Source organism: Microcaecilia unicolor, chromosome 14 (genome assembly GCF_901765095.1).
Source record: "Microcaecilia unicolor chromosome 14, aMicUni1.1, whole genome shotgun sequence".
Lineage (NCBI taxonomy): Eukaryota > Metazoa > Chordata > Amphibia > Gymnophiona > Siphonopidae > Microcaecilia > Microcaecilia unicolor.
In genome coordinates, this window is record NC_044044.1 from 26,283,013 (window position 1) to 26,299,282 (window position 16,270).

The following is a 16,270-nucleotide window of genomic DNA, read 5'->3' on the forward strand; positions in this document are numbered from 1 at the left end:
GTATTGAAGGCCAGTGTGGTGATCCATTTAAAAATTCTTTTTACAGGTCTTTGTGTGTTTGAATTTTCGGTCTCAGCCAGTGACGCCATGATGGTGCGTGTATGCCGGGTTTGGGGGAGGGAACTTGGTGGTGTTTATTATAGGAACTTGCCAACTTTTAAAGCAGCAGTACTGATGTTTCAAAATTAGAGCTCTATCTGGCTCTTTCCTAGACTTCCTTTCAGTTTTTTTTTTTTTTTCTTGGTTGGGGAATAAAGCCTATGCTATTATCACACAGCTTTAGTTTAAAAATTTCTACAGATCCTGTATTGAGCTGTCTGTGATGCATTCATGTTCAGTTTGTATGTTTCTGATCCAGTTCAGCACAGCAACAGTGCTGTTCCTCATTTACCTAAGCAGAAAGGGCTCTGGAAAAGTGTTATGAAATTAATAAAATATCAAAATGAAAACTAAATCTCCATAGGTTTTGATTTAGACAGCAGTTAATGCAAGCTGTCTAAAATAGTTTTCCCAAGTACTACTGTTTTAACGTGGTGAGAAATTTCTCAGTAGTGCTATAACCATTCCATTTCATGTCATTGCTCAATTTTGAGTTCCACTCCCACCTCAAATCAGATGCAAATTCCATAGTTGTGTAGTTTTGATAGAATGTGGATTGGGGGGTATGTTGGGGCATTGGGTAATATAGGCTGGGAAAGAGTGCTAAGAAACTAATTTCACCTGTTCTAGTTAGATTGCCTTAAGCCATCTGTACCAAGTGTCCAGCTGCTCTTTGAGATTAAGGCTTATTTGTGTGAGCTTGAGCAGCAGCCGTCAGGCAGGGGTTCATGCAGATCTGGGGAAAAAAAGAACTAGATACATAGAGGCAGAGCAATCATTTCAAAAACAATAATACTTATGTCCTGTTTGACTGTTATCAAGTAGGTGTCCGATTGGCAACCTTTACCCCCCCCCCCCCCCCCCAAAAAAAAAAAAAAAAAGATTGAATGGACAGCACAAATGTGTTTTGGATTAGGACAGGCTATCTTCTTGCTCCTGGGATCCAGGTTCAGTCACCAATAGGTGCCCCTTCAGCCCTGTATTGCTGGTGTAACCTAAAATAACACACTCTGAAGATGAGAGGTAAAGTTAGGTCTCCTGTAGAGTGTGTTTAGGCTCAATTTCTGGGACTGATGTCTTTCAGAAAATAGGAAGAATAAAACTGATCAGAAACAAAGGTTGATAATCTTTATTTAAAATCTGTAGATCACTGATACCAGCAGTACTAGTCATAGCAGTTTACATATAAACAATTGTTAAAAAAAATAGTAAACACTCGTGAACATACAAACGTTCTCACAAGTGTTAAAACTAACCTTAGTTATGTTCTTACCAGAACAAACTATTGAGCCAACCATGATGTTGGGCAAGCTCCTTTTTCTCCCCCCTCCCAAAAACAAAAATCAATCTGCTAAGGAAATGAGAGAAAAGACCACATTAGATTTCTATTTTCAGGCCTTTGTATTTGTTTTCTTTTGGGGTTTTTTCTAACGTTAGTGCTTTATCTTTAAAATTCATGAATAAGTTTCAAGGTCCTGGCTACTTAGAAGCCATGCACACCCCAACTGTCTCAATTTTAAGGAAATCTCAATTTACTAAACAGAGATTGCTGCTTAATCTGATGTCTCCGGATAAGTGAGGGACTAGTACCTGCACAGAATAAACTCTGAGCTGCTACTTCCCTTGCTTTCTCTATAAATAACTGGGTGAAAAAAATGTGTAATCAAAAAAAAAAAAAAAAAGTTAAGCAAATCTAAGCTGTGAATCCCAGAATAGACATTGGAGTTATTCCAAAAGTGCTCTGTCTTACAGAGCACATAGCAGTATAGAAATAGATACTTCCCCAGATGTTTGAATTTCACTGAAACTAGTTTTGTAATGTCAAGACGCTCTGAGTAGATACAACCCTAGAGCCTTATTTTGTCTCTGAAGGGCTGTATGACCTTTACCAAAGAACCCTGACTCACTCTTCCCCTTCTCCTTCCACAGGGCAGCGAGGCGACCAGTTTCCCTTTTCCTCCCCCCCACCGAATCCTGCTTTATGGGAGTTCTGCTACTGTCATAAATAAAAATAAAATACATGTGATCCCTGCCCTGTCCCATTCCCCAGAGCAAACACAAAACTCCTTAGCATTGATACTGCGTTAAAATGGCGCTTCACAGCTGTTGGGCCCACCATTTTTAAAAGGAAAAAAAGCAAGGTTTTCACCTAAACTTGGACTTGAGAATGTAATTTTTAAATGGATTTTTCACTGAACCTTTTATTTTTACAACTTTTTATTTTTTATTTTTTTTATTTTTCCACAGCGAATGGGTGAGAGGCGGTGTGCTAGCCCGCTGTAAGATGAAAGGTGTTTGACTTCTGGTGTATTGCTATTTTTAGTATTTTTAATATTTTTCAGTGGAAAAGAACAATAAGTGGTTGAAAATCGTGATTGCTGAATTACCTGTTAGCAACTCCCCTGGGCTTGTGGATGTCATTTAAAGCTAAAACTTAGGATCAAATGCTAATTTTTGTTTTTGTTTTTTTTTAAGGAAAAGCAAAGAACAATTTTTATAATATGGACTGTTTTTATTCTTTTATTTTTCTGTTTTTTTCCAGCCAGGGTTTTTGACCGTCGACTACAGTAAGTCTCTATTTTAATTTTTGTTTTTTTCCACATTTTTCCTACCTTTCCAATAATTCCTTTTTGATTGTGATTTGTCACTACTGCTAATGCTTTCTAGTGTTTAATGAATTGATATTTTTTGTGTGGGGAGAGGGCATTAATCTGATTTTTTTTTTCTGACTTGGGAAGGATACTGTTAGTGGGGCAAAAGGGAAAGGTCACAGCTGTTGTTCCATCTGAAGAAGGTTTTAATTTTTCTGCTAATGCTTTGCTGTCACATTTCTGCGTTCATTTTTTCTCTCCCCTATTCCCCCAACCCATATTCTCAGCCAAAAAAGTAACTGATGTAACTGGCTGCACATTTAGTTTTTCTGTTTCTGACTTTATTAAAAGTGTTAAATATTTTAAATCTATATACATTTTTATTTTTACTTTTTCTGCTCATGTATTTTTGGAGTTTGCTGATATAGGATGTTGATGCTGTCCCATTTCCTTAATGGTAATATTCAAAAAGTTTTTCACTTGGCCTGCCAAAGCCCCTCCCACTCCCTAAACCTCCCAGGCTGGTGTATTCCTCATTTTGACCTCCCTCCTCCTCCCCCTGCAAATCTTGCCCCAGCTTTGCCTGATGGACCGGAGCCTGGAAGTGGCCTAGGCTGCTGGGCAGAAGCTATCCACGTAGGAGCAATGGTAAGAGGGGTGGTGTGCATGTTGGGGGAGAGGTGAATGCTTTTTAACAAAACTGGAGGAACAAGAATGCACAAGAATATCAAGATTGCTGGGAGAGAGCAGCCACGTGGTTTCCTTCTCATTTCACTCTTCTGAGTGAATGCATCTGCTAGACTCCATTCTGACATTCATTACTCTCCTACTTCAGTGCTTGGACCCACACAAACAGCTTTGCTACTCACTCACTGGTTAATGGTGTCTTTTTCCCATAGGTCTGTATATATGACTAGATTCTATAAATTCTGCCTTAAAAAAATTTGAAATTCACTTAATCACATTCTACAAAGTACGCCGCAGTTTAGGAGTACTTTATAGAATAAGCCAAAGTTTTCTCATGATTTATAGAATAGGTCAAGTGCCCATTCACATGACTAAATGTAGTCATGGGCAGTTAGCCATGTAAAATCTGTTGTAAATGCTGGTGCCTAAATAAGGCGCAGACTGCGTGTATTGTATAACAATGCATATAGTTTTTAGAAACACATGACCTACCCACGGCCATGCCCCCTTTTTCAACTATGCAACTTGCAATTTATGCACAGCACGTTATAGAATAGGTCTAGGCAGCTGTGTGTAAATTCTAATTAATGCCAATTAGTTTGCTTGATTGGCTTGTTAATCAATTAGGTTCACGTTGTTATGGAATACACTTCAATTTCCACACGGAAATCTTGGCACAATAGGTAGACTCTAGAGGATAGTAAGTTCAGTTCACTTGGGTTGTGATGGTGTACCACCAGTGCACATAAATGGAGAAAGCAGCTTCCATGGTCATATACATAACATAAGAATAGCCATACTGGGTCAGACCTGTGGTCCATTTAGCCCAGTATCCTGTTTCCAACATTGGCCAGTCCAGGCCACAAGCACCCGACAGAAACCCAAATAGTAGGCATTCCATGCTACTAATCCCAGGGCAAGCAGTGGCTTCCCCTTGTCTGCCTCAATAGCTGTAAATGCTTTTATTTTGTGACCATTGTGGTCTCTCGGTATAGTCCTTGCAAATTTCTCTTCATTCTTCCTTTTCAGAGCTGCCTTCAGAATAAATATGTGGCAGTTGCACACAGCAGAAGAGGGCTTATAAGGCTGAGACGGATGGAATGCTTGTTAAACACTTGCCCATTGGCTTGATGCAGAATAGGCATTCTCCTTACATTCAATCTATACATATTAAAATGGGAAAGAGGGGAGAGAGGCTGCTTCCTGAGCTTTTTGGAGGTTCTCGGCAGCAATGATGTCAAACACAAGGCACCAGGCTCTGAACTACAGCATTATGTGGCTGCAGTCTGGTCACAATCCCAAGATTGTTCTCCTGCTCTGTAAGCACTGCTGTTTCACTGGGCTTCATACTGTAGTTTGCAGAAGTGTGCTCTACGTCCCCTCATTCTATAACGAGTCACCTAAAATTAGGCACAAATTGCACTGTAAGTTACACAATACCAGTATTTGCATACGATTAGTGCATACAAAAGTGCTGGCCCTGTGCTCGGTGGTATTCTTTAGCATAGCTTGGGCAGATCCCACATTTGCATGTGTAACATACGCTACTAAATGCTACATTAGGTATGTGTCTGTACATTTGCTATTGATATGGCTTAAGTGTGTATGTGTAAATGCCAACTAGTATTCTATAACGGAACCTGGGCCCCAGTTGCCATTATAGAATTGACATTTAACCCTGGATTCTATAAATCTGTGTGCCATCTTGAGATTTGCATGTAAATAAATTAGTTAACAGGTTAATACTTGGCTAACAATTATTGATGGTAATTGGCACTAATTTAGATTTGCACACTGATCTGGCAGTACACAATTCTATAATCACGCCCAAATTCTCTCACAGCCCAAAAGGGGCCATGGCCATAGGTGGGTCAGGGGCGTTCCAATGAATTACAGTGTTAATAACATTTGGGGGGTACGCACCAAGATTTATACCACATTTCGGCCTGCGCAAATTCCTCACGTCCGAATTCCCACTAGGCATTCTATAACCCTGGAACACCTTTTATAGAACAGACTTGTTTACCCACTTGGCTGTGCTGTCTCCCTGTAAATCTAGGATGTCTTCAACTGCTAAAAAAAATAGTCTTGCTTTTATTCCCGATTCTTTGTTAGGTTGTTTTTGTTTTTAATAGTTTTGGATCACAAACTCTAGGTTAAACTTTTCACAGACCTGTAGTGATGCATGTAAAGCTGGACCACTGAGCCAGATGAATGGCTCTCGAAAGATCTGATTTTGATTCCTGGGTCAGGTCACCGCCTCCTGGTGAAGTTGCAAAAGCAGCATTTATAGCCCCTGGTAGAGAAGGAGTCGATCATCATGTGCTAGCAATATCACCAGATTAGGGCCCTTGATTACAGTGCTGTGGAAGGTGGCCAGGTGCATGTTCCCTGTCTAAAGGACTCTTGCCTGTAATGATAAGGATTTAGGAGGGAGTATAAAAAAGACGGGAAAATAGAGTAGTCATGAGTGAAGGCCCATGGCATCTATTCTAGATTCAAGTTGTATGTGGATTGAGCCAGAAGACTAAACAATCAGAGCAAAATTACTAGTACCCCCAACCCCAAGGGTGGAGGAGAAAGGGGAACAGTGAGGTGCAGAAGCATAAGACTTGATATCTGCAACATTTATAGTTAAGGGCCTCTTGTACTAACCAACGCTAGCAATTCCCACACAGCAAAAACAATGCAGCCCATTTGCCATGCTTGGAATCACTAGTGCGGTTTAGTAAGAGGCCCTTAAACGTTCAGTATATTTAAATGCATTTTATACAAGGCTGTAGTGCTTCCATTGCTCATTTACACAGCCATGTACTTTTTGCCTCTGAATGTCATATCAGATAGTCATTTCTGGATAATATGAAGTTCTTTAGAGCCCTCTAGACCAATTCAAATGTGTGAGTTGGTCTTCCATTGTCAGCAAATAGAGACACAGAACTGCTGACTAGTAACATCATCATCATTTAGTATACTGTGCATTTGCTCTCTAGTCCAGTGTTTCCCAATCCGTATCCTGGAGGCACCCCAGCCAGTCAGGTTTTTGGGATATCCACAATCAATATTCATGAGAGAGATTTGCATGCAGTGGAGACAGTGCATGCAATATCTCTCATAAATATTAATTGTGGATATCTGAAAAACCTGACTGAGGTGCCTTCAGGACCAGGTTTGGGAACCACTGTGCTAGTCAGTATTTCTCGGTCTTAAGCAGGTGGTAGGTGAGGTGTCCTACGCAGTCAGTGACTGGTTTCTTATGCCAAATTGGAGGGAATTTGGGTTAGGTAGATTCTAATGAGTGTTTTTCTTTTTACTTTAAAAACAAACAAAAAAAAGTTGGAATAAGGAAACTTGGGACACTGGAGGACTACAGCAGCCAGGCTTGGTCCATCTAGAGCCGACCCATGCCTTAGGGTGTGCTACACTTTGGACTAGGCTAGTTGTTTTCCCACTCCCTGAGAAATAGGACTCTATTAACCAAATGTATTTATTTCCAAAATTAAAACTTGCAACGGAGAAAGGAATCTTTTTAGTAGAGACTGAGGCTGCATGCAGGTCTGGTGAGATGAGGAGGTCTTGTGATCATAAAAGGCCTGATTTTGGCAGGAAATTATACCATTGCTGAGCTAGAAGAGAAGGAGGTGAGCCTGCTGGTATCGAGCTGGATGTTGAAACAAGAGGCATGTTTTGGGAACTGGGAAGACTTGAGCCAGAATTCAGCCCAGAGTGCAGTTTGCAAGGTGCCTCGATGGAATTTGGCCTCCTAATGCACAAGGCACTTTTGTCTGAGGTCTGGTCCACCCGGTGGAGGTGCTCAGAATCCTGGAGGTCTATGCAGATGGGACCTGGAGAACCAAGAAACAGCATATCTCACTTGACAGAAGGCCTTTAACTCACTAGGCATGGGCAGAGAAGGATGCAGTACCCTGTTCTGGGGTCAAGATTAGATAGAAGAAGAGGTTCTTCCAGGGGGGGACGAATTGGCATATCTAATTGCACAGGTCCTGTCAGTGTCCTTCCACAGGCCGGGTTCTTGAAGCCTGGATTGGCCGCTGTCAGAGACCGGATGCTGGGCTTGATGGACCCTTGGTCTTTTCTCAGTATGGCAGTACTTATGTACTGCAGGTTTCAGATCAGCCAGTGGAGAGTGCACAGTCTGAGAATCCTCTGCTAGAAGGAGTCAAGAAGCTACTTCAAGCCTTTCTGGTCCACCAGGCCATCAGGGATATGAGAACTACAGAATGGGAGAATGAAGAGTACTGTGCTTCCCAGAGGTAAATGCTGTGGTGTCAAGTTACAGAGAAAACCACTATGCCTGAAGAAATACGCACAGCTCTGAAGCATGCACAGCACCAGTGTATGGAAACATCTGAAGCAAGCCTTTTGAGTTGCCTGTAACCTTAGTGGTTCATGGAAGCTTAGTAACCGGGATCTGTGGCTTCTACAGATCATCATAGTTGCCCTGCAAGGGAGAGTTGTATGGTAAGGATCTGGAAAAATTGGTAAGCGTGTCTGGATCCAAGATGCTTCAGCTGCAGAGGATCATGTGAGGTCAGTTCATTCTGTTGACTAGGGATTGCTTCAGGGAAGTTTAGGCCTGGTAGGGTGAGCTGGGACTAGCCCTTTTCAGAGGAATTGGAGAGTAGGAAGGGAGTTCTATGCAGGGGTCACTGGAGGTGCTAGGGTAGCTCGGTGAGGTTTTGGGAATCCATACTCAGGTGTTCCCCAAATTGGAGGACCAGAGGTAGGTGTTATAAAATTCTGTCCTCGATGTCCACAACCCAGCCTGGTTTTCAGGATTTACACAATGAGATCTATTTGCATTCACTACTATTGCTTGCAAATAGATTTCTTATGTATTCATTGTGTAAATTGTGGACATTGAGGACTGAATTTAGGAACCCTGTCTTAGGTGGTGTGTGTGTGTGTTGCGTTGATGGGCCCAAATAAACTTGAATCAGTGGGTCTTCAAAGTGTGACGGTGGCCAAAAAAGCAAACAGGATGCTAGGAATTATTAGGAAAGGGATGCAAAATAAGACTAACATTATAATGCCTCTGTCGCTCCATGTTGTGACCTCACCTTGACTATCGCCGCATCTCAAAAAAGATATAGCAGAATTAGAAAAGGTTCAAAGAAGAGCAACCAAAATGATCAAGGGAATGGGAACTCCTCCCGTATGAGGAAAGGCTAGAGAGGTTAGGGCTCTTAGATGACTTGAGGGGGAGATATGATTGAGGTCTTTAAAATCCTGAGTAGTGTAGGACAGGTAGTAGTGAATCGATTTTTTTCACTTGTTTTAAAAGTACAAAGACCAGGGGACACTTGAAATTGCATGGAAATACTTCTAAAATAAATCGGAGGAATTATTTTTTCACTCGAATAGTTAAATTCTGGAACTCGCTGCCGGAGGATGTGGTAACTGGTTAGCATTTCTTGGCTTAAAAAAGGTTTGGACAAGTTCTGGAAGAAAAGTCTATAGTCTGTTATTGAGATGGAGACAGGAAAAGACATTGCTGCTACTAATTGTGTTTCTGCCAGGTACTGGTGACCTGTATTGGCCACTGTTCGAAGCAGGATACTGGGCTAGTTGAACCATTGGTCTGACCCAGTATGGCTATTCTTTTTCCTGATGGTCAGCTACAAAGGCGGCAGCGGTCAAGACAATTACGAAAAGGTTGCTCCACTTAAATGCAGTGGTCCTGGTCTCTTTAGACAAGCCAAGTACAAAGTCAGTGTTCCACTTTTTGTAGTGCCCACAATGGAAAGCCCATTTTAGATCTCAAGAGTCAACGGGGGCATTGCAGATTCTAGGGCATTGTGGTCTATAATAGCAGTGGTCCGATGGCAAGAGTGCCTCACATCTTGGATCTGACGGAGGCATACATACGTATCCGTATGGTGCAGAGAGCAGCATTTTCTTGCATTTGGCTGTTTGGGGATGCATTTTCAGGTTTGTGCGCTGCTATTTGGTCTGACCACAGCTCCAAGAACCTTTTCCAAGGTGATGGTGGTTGGTGGCAGTAGCATTGAGGTGAGTAGAATTATTGGTACATCCATACTTGGGTAATGTTCAAAATTGTACAAGGAGAGCAAGAAGGCCACCACTTAAGTGATTCTCAAAGATGTAGGCTGGCTGATAACCCTAAGAGCAAGTTGGTTCTAGCGTGAGTAATAGAGTACTTGGGGTCCTTGTTCAATAACCCAGCAAAGGAAGGTGGTTTTGACGAGAGAGAGACATCAGAAATTGTCGGTTCAAGGCTACTCAAGAATTCACGCTGATGGCCTGGGATTATCTATAAGTGCTGGGGTCCATGGCAGCCATCTTGGACTTGGGAAAGAGCCCATATGCACCAGTTACAGAGGTCTTCCTGTCCCGCTGGTCACCTGAGAGCCAATGTTGGGAGATAGTTGAGGAGCAGTCTGTCTTGGTGGCTGTGTTCGTTGAATCTGAGGTGAAGCATTAGTCTGGAAAAGCCATGACGGATGCCATTCTTGAGGTCTGCGGCAGTCCTTGTCAGGGCAAGGTGACTGACTGAAAATGGTCATGGAAGAGGCCCTGTTGCTTTCTTTGAGATGAAAGCTGTGTGTGTTCTGAAGTCCTTTCAGTCATTGGTGCAGGGCAAGGCTTGTTCACCTGATCTTGGATAGTGTTATGGCTGTAACTTACGTCAAACTCCAGAAAGGAATCGAAACCCAAGGGAGTAGTACAGTAAGTGGATAGAAATAAGTAGTAGTAGTAGATCTTGATGGCACTGGGTAGAGTGCAACCTCCTAGATTCCTCAGCAGTCCATGGTGCCAGAGTGGACTGTGTGCAGGCAGATTACTCAAGCAGGCACACAAGAAGTGGAGCTTGGCAGGTGAAGCCTTCCAACTCATTGTTTAGAGGTGGGGGGCTCCAGTGATGGGTCTCGTGGTGTTGAGACCAATATTCTCAGACTTTGTTTTCAGTTGAAGGCACAACTGCTGGGGCAGAAGGTTTAGGTGTGTTTGTTCAGCAGTGTCCTCAAGGGAAACCTGTTTTATGTGGCCACTACTGAGATGAGTCTAGAGTGCCACTGGGGGCTCATTGTGTTGGTAATGTTGGATTGTCCAAGAAGGCCCTGGTACAGAGACCTCTTGGCAGTTGCAAGAGGATGTTCTGTTGATGTCGCCCATGGGAGAAAGTCTTTTAGTGCAGAGCCCAGTTTGGATGCCGGGTGCAGATCAGGTCTGTTTTTTGGCTTGGCTCATGAAAGGGCAAGGATGTGGTATTCAGCTGCTTACAGCTATGTTGAGTTTGTGGAAGAACTCAACGTCTTTAATGAGTTTGAGCAGTAGTGTGAATAATGTCAGTTTCAGCCTTTGAAGCTCTCTGTGTTGGAGATTCTAGATCTTTTTCAGGATAGCTTAGGTAGGGGTCAGTCTTCATCTCGCTGAGGCTGCAGATAGCAGTGGTAGAGATCTGGTGAGCTGTCGCTCTGTGGTGTCCCAGGCGGATGCGGTTCTGTTCCTGAGAGATAAATTGTTGAGCCCACCCAGGCGTCTTGTAGTGCCCCCTTGGGAACTGAATCTGATCCTCTCTACATTGGTAGCTGCACCATCTAAGCCCTCCACAGCATGCAACCTTAAAAGATCTCATCTTGAACACCGTATTCTTGGTGGCTATCTGTTCAGTAAGGCAGAGCCTGCCTTGTGAGCTGTTCTTGGTCATGTCTTGGAGAAAGTAGTAGTTCTGTGGCCAGTCCTTTCCTTTATCTCAAAATTGTTTTCTATTCATCTAAATCAACCTATTTCTATTCTGGTATTTCAGGAGAATTCAGGTTTTGAACTTGCTTCATCAGTTGGATGTAAGGAGAACATTGTGCTGTTATTTGAAGAGGAAGGAAGAATTAGGAGATCAAACAAGTTTGTGCTATTTGGCAGAAAGAAGTGTGGGGCCCCCTCTAGGATGACTGGCCCCTTTGGTTTAAGAAGTTGATTTGCTGCCTTGCCTGCCTGCTCAAGGGCCAGTTTCTTCAGTGCTGAAAACACATTCTATAAGGGTCAAAAAAATGAATTAACTGCCTCAGAAAGTGAAGTTTGAATCACTATCATTGATTGTCAATCAACGCATTCACCCCTAGTGGAGAAAAAACCTCAGTACTTGCTTTACTTTGTATTTCTTTTGCATATCTCATATATCTTCATTATTATTTTTTTTTTTTTAATGAATCTCATATCTTCATAGTGAGTTCCAAGCGAGACAGATTGTGTTTGATTTGGATATACTGAACAATAATTGTATTTTTGAAAAGGTGGAATTTTTAACCTGTGATTTGTCTCGCTTGGAACTCACTATGAAGATTTATTTTATTTATTTATTACATTTGTACCCCGCGCTTTCCCACACATGGCAGGCTCAATGCGGTTTACATAGTAGCAATATAAAGAATTACAAATTATAAGTAAATTGAACATAAGAGGAATTGGGTGCATAAGGAATTGAGCGTTGGGAGTTAGGTGTAGAAAGATGGAAAGGAATGGATATGGGGTAGCAATAAGGATAATGGGAATATGGTCAATGTAAAATAAATGTCAATAAGAATCATGCGGGCAAGTTTTGGTTAGGTTGAATCGTTAGGGTAGGCTATCTTGAACAGATGGGTCTTCAGTGCTTTCCTGAAGGCCAAAAGGCCGTTGATGGTACGGACAGGTCTTGGTAGAGCATTCCAAAGCTGGCTACCTGAAAAGGAAAAATTTGATGCAAAGAGAGATTTGTACTTAACACTTTTGTAGTTGGGGAGGTGTAGATTAAGGTAAGTACAGGAAGACTTCAAACTGTTCCTGGTTGGGAGGTCGATAAGGTGATTCATGTAGGTAGGGGCTTCTCTGTGTGATATCTTGTAAGATATGAGATTCATTAAAAAAAAAAATAATGAAGTGACATGAGTACTGTTTTATTTTGTTTTTCTCCACTAGGGGTGAATGTGTTGATTACAGTGATTCAAACTGCACTTTCCAAAATAATTGAAACAGTTAAGTCACTTTTTGTGTGTGTGTGTGTACTACACTGTTTTACTCCTTTTTGTGTTTGTTTTTTGTTTTTTGTTTTTTTACTAAACATTCTACAAGGAGACAGGCTTCATGTTGAGCAAAGAACAGCCTTAGTCCCACCTCAGGAAGTTAGCAGAGTGGCCATGTAGACATCTTGCACTCTTTCATGCATCAGGATTGGATGATTAGACAACAGAAGATTAAGCTTTTGGTGAAAGGGTTCTGAGGGCTGGTCTGTCTGGTCCATGCCCTTGAAGATTGCTACTTTGGTATTTCCCACTCGTCTGGAGGGATGCTAATCAAGGACAGGCAGGACTAAACTTTTAGATTTCCCAAGTATCTTTGACGCCTAAATATGTGATCTGCAGGAGTGCAGTGCCTGTACCTTCTGGGGGGGGGGGGGGGGGGGGGATTTTTAAAACCTGCTCTAACCTGGCAAGTAAAATGTGGAATGCTTGTGACCCAGTATTGAACAGAAGTCCCTTATTTTAGTTTGTGTATGTGTAGTAGTATCCTCATGGCAACATTTTTCATGAGCCTTCATTTGCAGATGCCTAGGACTTTTATCCATTTGTATTCCACTCTCAACTGAGCTTATCCATTGCAGTTTGACTCCTGGCCCCGGAACACCATTGCATCTCCCTCCTGAACAGGGTCACCAGACCAGTAGTTATCCAGAAAACATAATGAGTATGTATGAAATTGATTTGTATGCATATTGAAAGTAGAGGAGTAGCCTAGTGGTTAGAGCAGCAGACCTTGATCCTGGGGAAGTGGGTTCAATTCCCACTACAGCTATTTGTTGGGAAGCTTGCCAGGTGCCCTTGGCCTGGATTGGCCGCTGTCGTGGACAGGATTCTGGGCTTGATGGACCCTTGGTCTTTTCCCAGTGTGGCATTACATTCATTGGGAATATCCTAAAAACATGAATAGTTTGCAGTCCCAAGAACTAGAATTGCTTTCCTCTACTTTTGTCCACAACTCTAGCTACTAAATGTTGCTACTGAGTGCTGACAAACTCCCTGCCTGCTAGAAGTTGTAAATGCTGCTTCCTCGACATTTAGAGCCCCAGCCAGTTTGCAAAGAAGGGTAGAAGCCAGATTCAGGAATGGAGCTCATGTCTTCTGATGGGAGTGCAGAGTGCTGCCTGAAATGCGAGTATGGAAGTAGGGCTCACTCTGAATTACAATTATTTCAGCTTTACTGGAAGCTATCTGCTAGCCACATAAGCAGCCCTTTTTTAAAGAAAATCTGCAGCAATTAAGTGATCACAGGTAGGGAGGGTGGATAGGCAGGAAAAGTTACATACAGTGGGGGAAATATTCAGCCAGTGCTGGTTAATGGTTGGGTTTTTTGTTTTGTGTTTTGCTGCCATCGGCATTATGGCCTGATATTGAAGGCTCACACTTATATGCGATATTCAGCACTAACTGGACAAAAATAGGACTGTGTATTTTGAAGTCCTATTTGTCCAGTTCACTTATATGGGTAAGTGCTGATTATTCAGCACATAACTTGATAAGTTCCAATTGTCCCCAGTCGCCCACAATCGCCAGCTTCATTTTCCCAGTTAGTGCCGATATTCAGCGGCACTATCCAGTTAAATGTGGCTGAATATTGACAGCCCCACCCAAGTAATTTAACCAGGCAGGAGCCTCTCCTGCCAAGTTAAATTGCTTAGAATATTGATCCCAGTGTACCAAATTCATCTGCTGTACTCAAATTTCTGCACTATTTTAGCAGCGTGTTCTGCTTAGTATACATGCAGTTAAGGGCCAGGTCTTAACTCTGTTGGCCAAGCCGACTGCTTTTCAGATCCATATGATTCTCCAGTACTTCTGCAGGTATAATGAGAATGCTGGAAATCCAGTTAAACTGGATGCAAGAACTGAAATGGCCCATTGGAGTGGGAGTATTGGCAGTGAGTCGTAGAAGGTTGTTGCTTGTTTAGTAGGAGCCATTTCAGCTGCTACCCTGAGAAGCTATAATTGATATCTGGGAGGATTTTGTTACCGAATTGATTTGATGCTTTGTGCCTCCATCCCATTCCTCAAGGTGCTGCCACCCGTCCACTTACCGTCGGTATGGCCAGCAATGTGACGAACAAGACAGACCCGCGCTCACTGAACTCACGGGTCTTCATTGGCAATCTGAACACATTGGTGGTTAAGAAGAGCGATGTCGAGACTATTTTTTCTAAGTATGGCAAGATCGTGGGATGCTCGGTGCACAAGGGCTTTGCCTTCGTGCAGTACGCCAACGAGCGCAATGCCCGCACTGCTGTGGCTGGTGAAGATGGCCGCATGATTGCTGGACAAGTCCTGGGTGAGTTGAGCTTCCTTCCATCCTATCTCACTTTAATCTCATCAGTCCTGCGAATGACATGATTCATATGCATGGTTAGCAGGAGCAGCAATGAAATATTTGTGACCCATGAGGGGAAAGTACCAAAAGTGGGGTTACAAATAACAGAGATAAAGACTATAAAAGTTTGGAAGGGCAACTTCGTTTTTGAAAGTTTTGTGTTCTGTAGGGTCAGTAGAGTGGGGTTATGCAATTTTTTTTCACAACTATTTTTCGTGTTCTACAACCTAAAAACTGCAAGCACCTAAAATGGGGTTATGTGATTTCTGGCGTTAATTACTTTTTTTTTTATTGATCTATGTTTCTCAATTTAGTCCATACCTGAGGCTGAAATTTTTTGCAGGCTTATGCAGTTGATACTCCTTTGTCTTGTGGTATAAATAAGTCACCCCACTTTGATACCTTTTTCTCAGCAGGTCACATTTGGAGGAATAGTTAAGTTCATTTAGTCTTGTGTAATTGAAAGGCTGTAGTAGTGAGTGATTACATTTCATGGTTTGTGTACTGAATGAAGAATTCTGATTAGACCTGTCACAACATGATGTAGACTGTGATATCTTAAATGATTGTGTATTGCCTTAGAGGAAATCTGGAAATCTTAATTTCCTTGTCACTTGTAGCAGATGAATCCAGGACCTAGTGGGTTAAGTCCGCCTACCAGCAGGTGTCTTCTGTAGCTTTTGAATAATTTAGTAAGTAGGGGAGGGGCAAAAAAAAGAACTCTCCCTTCGCTATAGGTCACTAAGAGCAATCAAAGCAGTTAGACTGGCAAAGTTACATGGAGGCACATTTTCAAAGCACTTGGACAAAGTTTTACTTAGTGACATATGGAACTTTGTCAGTCTAAGTGCTTTGAAAATGAGCCCCTACGTTTACCAGTCTGAAGTGATGTGGTAGTTAGCACCACTCTCTAGCATGCCTGCACTTCACAGCAGATCAGAAAATGTGTTTATCCTTTATCATGCTGTTTCTTTTCAGACATTAATCTGGCAGCCGAGCCCAAATTGAATCGCGGCAAGGCGGGAGTAAAGAGGTCTGCAGCAGATATGTACGGGTGAGTCCCTGACTTACTATTATATACACCACATTTCCCCATACATCTGTACCTTTTTTGTATCCGTCTTCCTTGTGATCTGCGAGTCCCTCACAGCCTGCTGTCTTCTTGTGTAGCTGCCTCTTTTATTACATCCTCACACGTTCTCTTTTATTTCAGTTCTTCTTTTGACCTGGACTATGATTTTCAGCGGGATTATTATGAAAGGTATATTGTCTGCTTCAGTTCAGATCCTTTTATGGCATTTCCACTTTGGGGAACCTTTGCATATAAAGACAATTTTAAATTTAATAAATTAAACTTTCTGTAAGTCCCAGTCAACAATTTGTTGCTTTCTGACTACACTTGACACTGTTTTGTGTCTTTCCCTACCTCCCCTTTTCTGGGGAGACCCTCCTCAGGAGGTGTAATGATGGGGATCCTTTCTTGTGAGTCCGAAAAGGACATTACTTCCTGTGTTTCT

General features: G+C 42.3%; 1 protein-coding gene across 15 annotated transcripts in view; it reads left to right on the forward strand.

Moving 5' to 3' along the window:
- The window catches only part of LOC115456963 (heterogeneous nuclear ribonucleoprotein C-like), a 32,014-nt gene that overhangs the window by 6,086 nt on the left and 9,658 nt on the right, over window positions 1-16,270 (forward strand). For 3 of the 15 annotated variants that reach the window (XM_030186359.1, XM_030186357.1, XM_030186358.1), the window contains exons 1-5: window positions 11,167-11,261; window positions 12,997-13,079; window positions 14,445-14,714; window positions 15,732-15,807; window positions 15,967-16,014. In XM_030186359.1, the coding sequence (XP_030042219.1) occupies window positions 13,076-13,079; window positions 14,445-14,714; window positions 15,732-15,807; window positions 15,967-16,014 (398 nt within the window). In that variant the 5' untranslated portion in view covers window positions 11,167-11,261; window positions 12,997-13,075. Of the gene's footprint in view, window positions 1-46; window positions 94-2,639; window positions 2,667-3,184; window positions 3,339-11,166; window positions 11,262-12,996; window positions 13,080-14,444; window positions 14,715-15,731; window positions 15,808-15,966; window positions 16,015-16,270 lie in introns of those variants that run through there. The other 12 variants (XM_030186363.1, XM_030186364.1, XM_030186362.1 and 9 more) reach the window with 8 other exon arrangements.